Source organism: Equus przewalskii, chromosome 6 (assembly GCF_037783145.1).
Source record: "Equus przewalskii isolate Varuska chromosome 6, EquPr2, whole genome shotgun sequence".
NCBI classification, from domain to species: domain Eukaryota; kingdom Metazoa; phylum Chordata; class Mammalia; order Perissodactyla; family Equidae; genus Equus; species Equus przewalskii.
Genome location: NC_091836.1, coordinates 86,779,508 through 86,792,944, shown reverse-complemented (window position 1 = coordinate 86,792,944; position 13,437 = coordinate 86,779,508). Strand labels below are relative to the sequence as shown.

At 39.0% G+C, this 13,437-nt stretch overlaps 1 protein-coding gene across 1 annotated transcript in view; it reads right to left on the bottom strand.

Annotated features, from left to right (window-relative positions):
* Positions 1-13,437, bottom strand: part of GTF2H1 (general transcription factor IIH subunit 1) — a 34,750-nt gene that overhangs the window by 20,174 nt on the left and 1,139 nt on the right. The window contains exons 2-4 of the mRNA XM_008541703.2: positions 5,539-5,707; positions 2,026-2,218; positions 1,030-1,195 (exon numbers count right to left, since the gene is read on the bottom strand). Coding sequence (XP_008539925.1) covers positions 1,030-1,195; positions 2,026-2,218; positions 5,539-5,692 — 513 coding nt within the window. The 5' untranslated portion in view covers positions 5,693-5,707. The remainder of the gene's footprint in view (positions 1-1,029; positions 1,196-2,025; positions 2,219-5,538; positions 5,708-13,437) is intronic.

Genomic DNA, 13,437 nt, shown 5'->3' with positions numbered 1-13,437 from the left:
TCTGCTTCCTTGAAAATCCAACAGAGTCAAATGGGCATGCTTAAGTGTGGCCAAGGGCAGACAGCTAGTGGAGCTTTTTTTCTGAGGAAGATTAGCCCTGAGCTAACATCTGCTGACACTTCTCCTCTTTTTGCTGAGGAAGACTGGCCCTGAGCTAATATCCATAGCCTTCTTCCTCTACTTTATAGGCGGGACGCCTACGACAGCATGGCCTGTCAAGTGGTGCCATGTCCGTACCCGGGATCCGAACCGGCAAACCCCAGGCCACGGAAGCGGAACGTGCGCACTTAACCGCTGCACCACCGGGCTGGCCCTGCTAGTGGATAGTGGAGCTTTAACATAAAACTTGTACAGTTATCAAAACCACCATAAACACTGGTTACTAAATTATTAGACAAGCATTATTTGACCAGTTTCTTTAGGAAAAAGTCTTATTAACTCAATTCACTACTAAGCACCCCATAAGACGTCAAACATATAACTGATACTGAAATTTTTGTTAAATGTATAAATACTGCTTTGGTTCCACTAGAGTACAGACTGACTGAATCCTACTTTCTAATTACACGGGTAAGGAATTCCCAGTTTTTCTCTAAGATATATTTTACAAATCTTACTTTTTCTATAATATGATGGTCACTATACATTTAACTTTGCATTATAAGTAAAATACAGCATTCATAAAATAAGATATCAGAAAGCTTTCAATTTAAAAGTATTAGGGGAAATAAGTATTAGCCCAATTGCTAAAAGATTCTCCTTCAAAAGTCCATTTGATTTCCAACATGCTAGGGTCAAGTCCAAAAGCCAAAAGAAAGAACAAAAAAATATAACTTGCAAAAAGAAATTTAAAAAATATGGTATGTATTTTTAAAATGCTTGAGAAGAATACCATCGATACTGAAGTATCCATTAACTTACTTCAAGGAAATGCTAAATTTTACAAAAGAAATGGTATTGTTAATATACATATTAGCCTTTTCTTTTCTTTTTTTTTTTTCCCTTCAGAATTCTAGAAGGGTCACATACCAGAAATGCTGCAGAAATGCCAACATCCTGCTTATGATTAGATGTGGAAGAACTCTCCGCTGCATTCCCGTTTAAACGATTGGCCCAGAATTCCTCAGCACTGATCACCTGACTCACGACAAGGTCTTTATAAAGCTGAAACAGAACAGGATCCTCTTGCAGCATTCTGGTGACAGAATATATGCATATATTGAACTTCTGGAGTAAAACACCATTTAGGTAACATTTTTAAAAGACTTTAACAACATGAAACACGGGAACACAACTTTCATTTTGTGATGATTGAGCAGCAGAGATCATTAAGTTCATCTGCTAGTAATTAAAAGCAAAAGAACATTTTTGGAGGAACACATGAAGTGGCAAGTCTGAACTCTTTGAGGGCAGGGATTGTGTCCTATTCATCTCTGTATCCCAGTGATACAAAAGTCACTGTGTGTGTATTTGTACTGCACTGTATTCTCTTTCACACATGAAGGTGAATGTGAAGAGGGGAGGTACACTTGAGATTTTCCAGCAACTAATTTTCATGGTGATAAGCACTTGGAGCCATAAGCACAGATGGCCTGAAAGGTATCAGTGATGGAATAATTCAGCTTATCAGAAATTCTCATTACTTTACTTGCTTTCTCAACTTTTTTACAGGTTTCTTATTCACAAATACACTTCTCATGGTTTAGTATCTTTATCTTCCCATGACAGAACCCGGAAAAGGAATGAAGGGACCTTAGCATCTTCGAATCTCAGTTCTGTTCTAATCAAGTGTTAGGCTTGAGGCAGTTAATTCAACCTCTGAGTTTACACATTCCCATTTGCCCAAAGCCAAACAGCTAGTTTAAGATGCTAAAGGTGAGAACCAAACACAGAAGGAAAGATACTAAGCCCATATTTTATGGTTTTACACTACTGAAGCAGAAGGGGAGAGAAATAAGCTATTATTCTACTGGGAGACTGGAGAGAACCTAGTATCTCTTAAAAACTTTTCTTTTCGTCCTTCACCTGTTCTTCTCCTCCAGTTCTTTATTTGCTTTCCTCTTGAATTTGGGCAGCAGCTGCTGAAGGAGGTCCTTCACCGCATCCCGCTCTTTCACTGCTGTGCTCTCATTGGAAAAATGGAAGTTAGTTGTGTCCCCTGCATGCAGGACCAGCTGAAGCTGAATTTTAGCTTTTCCTTCTGGACTGATTTTCTGGCCTAAAAAGAAGCATGAGGCTAATTAGATAAGGACACTCACACTGTAGAAAGTACCATACCATAGGTTACTTCTGCCCCCAAGAAAATTCAGGATTCCTCCGGGCTTTAGCTACCCTGTTCTAATCTTGATGCTTTTGCAGAAATACGCTCTTCTCAAATAATCCCATATAACCAGAGCATGGTTCAGCAAATCCACTGCCAACACTCTGCTTTCTCTGCAGTATTCTTTCTGTGCGGCACTTCTCACCCACGGCTTCCACCTCCAGATACTAACAGGCTTTTGTTTCCATTCAACTGGGGCAGATCTCTTAAAAGTTTTCTAGACAGCAAACTAGGAGCCCAGAATCTACCCTGAAGAGCTGCCTCCAATCAACATTATCATTAATAAAACAGATGTGTCATGATTCAAAAACTCCAAAACACAGCCGTGGCTTATTCACTAATTGCAATGGAAAATAGGTAATTTTACATTTGAGAGATCTGGTGTCACCACTTTAACCAAGTGATCAAATTTAGCCTCATTAAAAGCGGGACAACCTGACACTATGGGCTTTCTGAGGTGATAGAATAGGAAGTAGACACCACCACCTATGCGTTGTCCTTGCTGAAAACATGTAACTTGGGTATAATCAAGCCCGTAGACCTGACTTTCAATTTATAAGAGAGAGAGCTATACAGGGATAAATTAAACAAAACCTTGAGGAGACAATCAGACATTATCAGAATGTGTGATATTCTACAAGCCTATACTCTTAAAGAAGAGACTTAGGAGACCATAACTACATACATGAACCGAGATTGCATATTGATTAAAAAAAAAAATCACAGCTATAAAAAACGCTACTGGGGGGCCTGCCTGGTGGCATAGTGGTTAAGTAGGAACACTTCATTTTGGCGGCCCAGGGTTTGCAGGTTTGCATCTTGGGCATGGACCTATACACTGCTCATCAAGCCATGCTGTGGTGGCATCCCGTATACAAAATGGAGGAGGAATGGCACGGATGTTAGCTCAGGGACAACCTTCCTCACACAAAAAGAAGAAGACTGGCAATGGATGTTGGCTCAGGGCCAATCTTCCTCACCAAAAAACAAACAGGCACTATTGGGACAACTGGGGAAATGTTAACAATGGTCTGGATATTATTATTAAAATTTTCTTGGTGTGATACTATCATAAGCAGTCAAAATGTAGGCCCACATAAAGAAAGCAAATATGGCAAAATAACTGTAGTATTCCGGTGGGATACATTATACAGATTATACATGGTACCATTCTTTAAATTTTTCTGTAACTTTGAAGATTTTCATAATAAATTGAGGCTGGAAAGGTCAAAACATACCTATACAATGGAGAACTTGTTTTCTTAATGAGTGGGCCTCATCGCAACAGTAGAGCTTGTCTTCTTCATATGGGAAACAGACGGGGGGGGGGGCTTTCTCCCATTAAGTGGGTGACTCATGGTAGTGTGAACATGCCGCCTAGAGCTCTCAGCCCAAACTAACCTAACCCTAAATAAACAAAACTTTTTCAATGAAGATGATGCTTCCAGACCAATAGTTTAGATGGAATATCTTATTGCCCAAAGTAGCAATACGAAGCAATTTACATTGTCAGCCTGCCTATTTCATTACCCCATTCCTCCAAAAAAACTATCACTTCTTTCTAGGCATCTTTTCTATCACTGCTTTATCCTTGCTGCATCCTATATCTTGCCTCTGACAGACCTAATTCTGAAGCTTTTTAACTAATTAACTTAAATTGCTGATTTTCACCTTAGTAACTTATTACTGACAACTTTCAATGGTTCTTTCAGAAATGGGCATTCTTTCAAATATTCAACTTAAAGTGAAAGCTGATCTGGTGCGGATCTAGATTTGGATGTGCTCTCCTCCCCAGGAGCTGAGAATGGCCAAAAAATAAGAGAGAGTCATACTCTTTACTGTGTGCTGTGAGTATCACAAGCAGGGTGAGTTTTGCAAAGCTATAGGGCCAGCTTCCTGTTTAGTTTAAGAGAAATGCTAATACAGGCACTTCCTAATTTATGAGCCTATTGTAGTACAAACGTCTGTTTGTAAGACTATTATTAGGAACTTGGTGAGGCATTTTTCCACAGAAGCAAAGTTTTAATAGGAGGTAATATTTACCAGGACAGTGGACAAAAGACTAGATAGCTTAGGCAGTACTGAATTATGACGAATTTTAAACAGTATTTCCTTTAGAAAATTAAGATTTTAAGTTATTTCAGAAGAGAAAGATGAAGATTTTGGTATTTCCCGCAGCAAAGTAGAAGTAAGTCCTTACGGCAACTGTTCATACACAAAGGACATTTGTAAATTCAGTACTTGCAAACTGAGGGCTGTCTATTTTTCAAGATGTCCCGTTCCTTGACATCTATACAGGATTTTATCTAGGAGAAGAATCTTAGATCTAGGAAAGTAAATGAATCCATATGAACGGTTACAGTTAAGACACCACAATTTGTCATGGGTCTTGTTGCCCAGAGGTCTCTTCTATCCAAAATCTTTAGTTAGGTGAACTGTAGAAATGCCTTTCAGAGTAAAGGTTCTAAACCCCAGGATTCACTTGGTGCTTTCAAACCTAATTATTACTGAGCCACAAAGTACCACACCCTTTGGGTAATAAACTCAAAGTTAACTGTGCAAATTTGGAAAGACAAGGGGTTTTGATGTTTGCCTTCATACCTGAAAATCTTAAGAAGAAAATGGATATAAAAATACTATGCTCTATATTACTCTGATCTACATTCAGTATAAAACTGAGTCTATCTTCTCAACAGATGATGGCCACATAAGCAAAGATTAGACAACTTGCTTAAATGATATAATTTTATTCAAGGGCAATCTGGCATCATCTATCAATATTTTAAATGCATGAACCATTTGAACCAGTAAATCTACTGCAGGGCTGTATCCCATATCCATAACCTCATAAAGATATCAGTGCACAAATATATGTGCAACATAGTTTGCAATAACAAAATTCTGGAAACTTCCTAAATGTCCTTCAACAGAGGACTGGTTAAATATATGATTGTACATCTATTCAGTGGAGTACTACGCACCTCTTGAAAGAAGGTATGTGGAGATCTTTACATGAGGTAGATTTTCACATGTAAAGCTGTATACACTCTATTATTAAGTGGAAAAGGTAGGTTATAGAATAATACATATTCAGTGATACCACTTGGTAATTATTTCTATATGGTTGGTTTTTCAGACATTATATTATAAAACCCAGAAAGACTGTATAAGCAATCTTCTGACACAATTACTAAAAAAATGACATACATCAGACCTACATTTAATATCCGCATACATATGGCTGATTGTAAATCTGTCTTTGCCTTCAGGTGCCCAGGCAATTCTTTCTGCCATGAGGTACAGAGCTCCATCCTGCTTCTTCTGACGCACCTTCTTCACAACCAGCAGAACTTCTTCAGATGAAGTTGCCATGATGGGTACAAGGCGCTAACAGAGACAAAAAGATTTCACATTCCAGTCAGGGTCAGATTTGTTGACTTCTAGAGTCACTTCCAAATCTAAAACCTAAACTAATAATAATGAGGAAAAAAGTCTCTTCCTTCACTCAAAATTGAAGATAAAATCATATGGCATTATTCCCTTAAAATCAAATTTTATTTTGCTCATACTATAGGTGTGAATTTATACAACACTTACAGTTTATAACATTTGGTGGTTTTTTTTCTTTTAAATTTTTTATTGAGTTAATGATAGGTTACAATCTTGTGAAATTTCAGTTGTACATTACTGTCTGTCGGTCGTGTTGTAGGTGCAACCCTTCACCCTTTGTGCCCACCCCCCAACCCCCTTTCCCCTGGTAGCCACTAATCTGTTCTCTTTGTCCACATGTTTAACACACTTGGCGGTTTTAAAACCATTTCCACATATGCTAATCAGAGTATTTTCACTTTCCTCAGTTATATTCGTAAATCTCAAACGCATGATCTGACAACAAATATGTGGTCTTTAATCTATATTTAAAACTATAGAACTTAAGAATTATACACCACCCTATTGAATATTTAAGTTCAAATTTGTTTCCACTGAAACAACTAAGACCCACAGGGTTTGCGTGACCTTCACAGAACCACTCTGAGCTGAAACCACACCCACGTTTCCTGATTCCTGGTCTAAGTTTCTTCCTGTGTGCTTGAAAATAAAACTGAGAGAATTTAATACTTAACACTTCAGATGCTATTTTTCCCATCTTTTAACAATCAAATGTCTTCAACTGCTCTCCATGTTTTAGCCAAGGATTCATTTGTATATGGCTAACTCCATACCTGGGAAACAGCATGGACCTTCCTCCCCACTGGTCCCCAATCCTGGGAATCTTAAATGCCCAACCCAAATCCTAGAGCTTGAGCATAGCTGTGTGGAATATATGGCTGAAAAGGACACTGAGGCTGTCTGGGCTCAACAGGAAAGATGCCCTGATTGATGGTGATGCCTGCCATGGGCTGGGATGGGGAAAATGGTAACACAAATGCTACACATATGCCATTTCTGGTGAAGTTATGACTTTAGTCTTCATTGCCAAAAGAACAATTTAAAAAATATTTTTAAAACATTTACTTCTTTTTTTTTTTTTTAAGATTTTATTTTTTCCTTTTTCTCCCCAAAGCCCCCCAGTACATAGTTGTATATTCTTCGTTGTGGGTCCTTCTAGTTGTAGCATGTGGGACGCTGCCTCAGCGTGGTTTGATGAGCAGTGCCATGTCCGTGTCCAGGATTCGAACCAACGAAACACTGGGCCGCCTGCAGCGGAGCGCACAGACTTAACCACTCAGCCACGGGGCCAGCCCCCTAAAACATTTACTTCTTTAGGTATAAAGTATAATTTCAGAGAAGTTAGCATACTTAGGGGTCATAAGAATTAAATTTTCCCAGAGGAAACAAGTGAAGCTTTATTGAAACATTCTTCCAGGATGTTAAAACAAATGGGAACAAAGAAATACTGGATCTGCCATTATTTATTCAAAATAGTTGAGGAGAATTTCTTTTGCTTTTTTTTTAAGATTTTACTTTTCCTTTTTCTCCCAAAGCCCCCCCGTACATAGTTGTATAATCTAGTTGTGGGTCCTTCCAGCTGTGGCACGGGGGATGCCGCCTCAGCATGGCCTGATGAGCGGCACCAAGTCGGCGCACAGGATCCAAACCGGCGAAACCCTGGGCCGCCAAAGTGGAGCATGCCAACTTAACCACTCAGCCACGGGGCCGACCCCAGAGGAGAATTTCTCTTTGAACATAATAAGAAACTAAGCATTAGGAACAGTGTCAGGCATTAAAAATAATGGAAATCAGCAATTCTTGTATAAAGATATCTGAAAAATAAAAACTAATTCTTAAACCATCACTTCTTAGGATTAATGAAAAATACCACTGGAATAAAAAACTAGGATTTCTTGTTTACTCAGTGATTTAGAAATAAAAAAATATAAGTTATAGAAAGAAACCAGCGAAATCTGAATTTCTCTGACGCTGAATTTTGAGTAGGCAGATCTTCCCTTTTATAGGTCTCCTTACAGGTTACTCCACCCAAAGAATGGAAAGGAAAGGGGTCAGTGTGAATACATTTATTCACTGTACCGAGCCAAGGAGTCTAGGTGTTATCCAAAGATGACTGTCAATAGTGATTTCTGCTTTTGAAGAGCTACTAGTCCAGTGGGTGTGTGTTTTAGTGTAAACAAATTAGACTGTGTGAAATTCCAAAAGGGAGAAAAAAAATGTTCTGAATTAGGACTCAGAGGGAATTTCTTCACACAGTAGCCTTTGTCAAAGGTTTGTCATGGATTTTTTTTAGGGCAATTAAAAAAAGTTCAAGTATAATTAACTAACAACATGCATAGGTCTTAGGTGTTCTGTTTGATGCATTTTGACAATTGTGTACACCCACGTACCATTACCCAAAACAAGACAGAGAATATTTCCATCGACCCCCAAATTCCCTCATGCCCCTTTCCAGTCAATCTCTTCCTCCCACCCTCCAGCAACTATTTTCTGATTTCCATCACCACAGAATAGTTTTTGTCTGTTCTAGGAACTCATATAAATGGAATCAGGCAGTATATATTCTTTTGTCTCTGGCTTTTCACTTAACATGTTTTTTGAAACTCATCATATTGTTACATCTATCAGTAGTTTGTTATTTTTATCACCTTAGTTTTGAATTTGTTCCTGAATGAGGAACTCTGACAGAAAAGGGAAACAGGCGTTACAGGCAAAAGGAATGGTTTGGGGCAACGGCTTGAGACTCTCTAGGAATGGTAAGTAGTCTGCTCAGGATGTAGCATAAACTTCATGATGGGGATCAGTAGGATACGAAGTTGGATGGTTAAAATGGAGGCAGATAGCAGAAAATACCACCCTATGTGGTAGACAACAGAAACCTCTAAAGACTTTTTGAATAAGGGAGTGATTTGTACTTTAGGAAATTAATCTGGGGACAATATGAGAGAGACTGAAGACAGGGACCAGAAAGGGTCTGAACCAGGCTGGTGGTAGTGAAAATGGAGAATGGACAATGAGTACTGAGGAAGCAGGATGAATAGACATGGTAAGTGCTGAAGGACGTGTCACAGCAGCTTGCTCACATCCCACTTCTAAGCCTTACTAACGTGAGTACAGTGGTGCCATTTATAGAATTAAATAGGAAAGAAAAACAGGTTTGAGGGGCCGGCCCGGTAGTGCAGCGGTTAAGTTTGCATGTTCCGCTTCTCAGTGGCCCGGGGTTCACCAGTTTGGATCCTGGGTGCAGACATGGCACCGTGTGGCAAAAGCCATGCTGTGGTAGGCATCCCACGTATAAAGTAGAGGAAGATGGGCACTAATGTTAGCTCAGGGCCAGTCTTCCTCAGCAAAAAGAGGAGGATTGGCAGCAGTTAGCTCAGGGTTAATCTTCCTCAAAAAAAAAAAAAAGAAGAAAAAAAGAAAAACAGGTTTGCAAGCGAAGACCAGGAATTCAGTTCTGGACATGATAAGTGTGAGGTGCTGTTGAGTCATGCAGGTGGAGATAGTCTAATAGTATGTGGGCATTTGTAAATGTTGGAATGGAGCCTAAAAAGCTCAAAAACAAGAAGGGATTTAAAAAATCCCATAAACCCACAAACCTAATATCAATTTCCTTAATTTTAAATTGTGCTTATCTCATCTGTACCCACCTTACAAATGTAATCATGAAGTACATCCAAGTTATCTGGTTTTCCACTTGCCATTGAAAATATTTCCCTATGTTGTTTTACGACCTCTATTGTTTTGATAATATATACATCATATTATGATAAAGGGTTAAAATTCTTAAAATATAATATCATCTTTTAACTGATTTACTTATTTGATGCCTTCCTAAGATTTTAGAGGGGTACTGCCGCTTAAAGGTTGAAAACCACTGTTTTTTTTTTTTCTTTTAAAGATTTTACTTTTTCTTTTTCTCCCCAAAGCCCCCCGGTACAGTTGACTATTTCTGGCTGTGGGTCCTTCTAGTTGTGGCATGTGGGATGCTGCCTCAGCGTGGCTTGATGAACAGTGCCATGTCTGAACTCAGGATCGGAACCAGCAAAACCCTGGGGTGCCGAAGCGGAGAGCTTGAACTTAACCACTCGGCCACAGGCCGGCCTTGAAAACCACTGTTTTAAAAGACTATTTAATAACATAAAAGATACACTGTTAGGTGATCAAAACAAGCAAAAAAGGGCATGTAGTTTGATTCCATATTCTTACATTTTTAAAAACCCATCTAAAATTTACTGAATGCTTAATAATCTGTGCCAGCCACTGGGCTAGGTTCTTTACAGGCATTATTTCATTCAGCCCCCAGTTAACGATTCTGAGGTAGGTTCTATTATTAGCTCCATTCTGCAGATAAAGGAAACTGGGTCTGAGAACTCAAGATGCTTTCCCAAAGTATTAAGGAAGTAGCAGAAGTGGGTTTGAATCTGGGTCAGTCTGACCTTGAGTTTCACTATGCTGTTTTGCAAATACATATGACTGGATGGATATACACCCAATTTAATAGGGGTTATCTACGGGTGATAGGATTACAGATGATTTGAATGTTCTTTTTGTTTTCTGGATTATCTACAACAAATATGTATTTTGTAACGAGAAAAGCAGTTGTTAAAAACGTATTTCCAAGAGTTTATTCCCTATCAAACCATATGTTTATAAGGTAACACAAGAAGGTGTTAGGGGTGTCAGTGTGGATGAGAATTAAAACAACTGTTATTTTCAACTTCTGTAACATGTGTGTATCACTTATACTTTTTTTTTTTAGCTTTAAAAATTTAATTTATAAATGAAATTTTATAATATCTATGAAACTATTAAATACTTTAATATTAATTTTCTAATATTCACTATAATAAACACATAACTATTAAAATAAGAAACCTGTCTGTACTATGAAAAAGGATACATACAAACCACATTTTAGAAAACATGAATTAAAATCTGAGAAAGAGGGGAGGGGAGGATTTGTGGAGGAGGGTAAGCAAATAATCAGAGGATAATTTTAAGTACGTCCACACATGCAGGAAAAGCAGTGAGGATAGCTGATAGAGCAAGTCGCCAATTAACTGGGCTTACACACACAAATAACAAGTGTTAGCTTTGGAAAAGAACAGAAAAACTTTTCTAAGATGGGAAGATAAGGAAGAAAAGATAAGTGAAGACAGAGAAACTGTAAGGTGGAGAATAAATTAGATTGACAGAACTATTAGAGTCAGCTACTTTAAATCAATTGGGAAAAACAGCCTCTCATGTATACCATGTAAAACCATTCACATTAAAATGCATTTATGGGGAACTTTAAAAATAAATCAGAGATAAGTTGTCGAACATTGGGCATGACTAGTCAATTGTCCTACAGCTAACTTGCTTGCCAAATTTCTCTGGTCATCTGTAGTACCTCTGTTACCTGTACAGGGACCAGCTTTAGGAAGCTTAACAGAATCAGTGGGGCTATCCTACAATGGCTTCTGTGATTTCTAGATTTTTCTTAAAGCTGGCTCCTTGGGTGGCAAAAAATCTTCCCAGTAGAACTCTCTAAGAGCGACAGACTAGCCTGTTAATGGAAAACATTGGTGTAGTTACATTTAAACAAATTGGCTTGATGAAGCTCCAGCTTTATTTAAAAAGATTATTTACTTTATGAAAGAATCTGCCAGAAGACTTCTTTAAATAGCAAGATCCTTCTGTAAAGGCATTAATTCTTTTACAGCTAAGTATTTATTTGCCTGAAGCTAAGTGTACATGCCTTGTTCTGAGCCTTTGCACATTCTTCTCCCTTCCCATCAACTAGCTTTTACTCATTTTTTGGTCTACTCTAAGTTTCAAAGTTACTAAGCAAGATCTCCTATATTTCTCTTCACAGCACTTATCATAACTATAATTAATTTTTAAAGTAATTCTTTTAATGTCTGTCTCGCCCAACAGACTGCAAGCTCCATAAAGGGCAGAGGTCGCATGCATTTGTTCACTGCAATACAGCACCCAGCAGCATATTTTGGCCTACAGGAAGAGCCCAATAAATATCTGTAACATCCAGTTAAGATCTCTGTTGTTAAAAGAGATCTTATATGTCATAATCTTATATGTCATAATCTTGGTAAGACACAACATGAAAGCTTTGCACATACATCCTCGGCTGCACTCCAGGAAGCACTCCAGCTCTCCACTCATAGATCAGAATGGCATTCCTCACAGATTCCAATAAACTGGCTCATAAGGAAACAGGGACAAGAATTTGAAACTCTTCAGAAAAAAATCTTTAAATTACTGCATCTCTGCGTTTCCATTACCTACATCTCCTTTTCCAATATGCAGAGATCAATGGGGCAGAAATACGACAAGTGAAATATAAACTCCCTATCATCCTCTAAAAGGAGAGTATTAGACAGAGAGTTGCTGTATCTGCCAGCATACAAAATGGAGATTTGGAATGCTGCTTGCCATGAGGCAATCCAAAAAAATTCTAACAATTCAGCATTACAGGGAATAAGACCTTGGAAGTATGTAAAGAGTGACCAAAATGTACTATTTTAGGGATAGTTAGACACACAAATAAGATATTAAAAGGAATAACTGATGTAGCAATTTCAAGACCCAGCACGTTCTCATTTTACAGCAGTGCAGGGAGAGGCAGAAGGAGGAACATGCGACAGAGAAACCAAGACAGAGGGAAATGTGCGCTCCTGTTCACTGATAAACACCGCATGCTGACAAGAGTACGATACCCAAATCGAGAGAAGAGCAACCAGCTGGTAACCAAAGTGGGGAAATGAGGGATTATTAGATGGCTGCCTCGCACTGCCACACTGAAGGCAGGAAAGAAAAAAAAGGAGAAAGGGCACAAAGATACCTCCAGCAGCAATATCCCTGAGATAGAAACAGTGGTCAAAATCCTAGGAAAGCTCAAGGTACAGTAGACAACGTTCTGATGGTCGGGGGAAGAACTAGCAGCACAGAAAAGCAGGGCACGCAGACAGCAGGGAGAAGAAGATCCAAGCCTTGAGGGCAGTACACACAGGAAGCAGTCACAAACGACTGGAGCTGATCATTTGGTTCATTACTTTTAACTGATTCCTCTCTCTCTGCACCAATCTTCTTAGCCTTTTTAAAGAGCCCCCCCCCTCCAGCTGTGTGCATTGTTTTTTTTTTTTACATCTGCACTACTATATGTATTTAACAGCACCTAGGAGAGACTCAAACCTATGAGTCTGCTGCATTGCTAATGTGTTGGCTGAGGGAGGACAGCCGAAAAGGCCCCCAAATTCCCTCCGAAATGACGGATTCAGGTCTGCTAAAAGGTAGAAAGTTCTCTCCAGAGCCCAGGCCATCTGTAAGCCAGAGACCTGATACCAGAGGTTATCCTCCCTTCCGTTGTTACCTCTCTACCTCATTTGTTCCAGTTTTGACTTTTAAAATCCATCTCAGTGTTGGCAACTTTGGCTTATTTACCAAAGCCCAGTTCAGTGGTTTTCACACTGTTCCAAGAGGGGAGGCTGAGCCAGTGGGGCTTGGCCCTCCCAAACTCAATCCCACCAAAGCATGCTGCCTTATATACTGGGATTCCCAGTAAGAATTCATGAGGAGAAACTCTTCCACTCCCTTATGGAGTCAATACTCACTGCAAGGTATATTTCAAATCACTTAGTTTTTGTATGTTTTTCAAGTTGGGT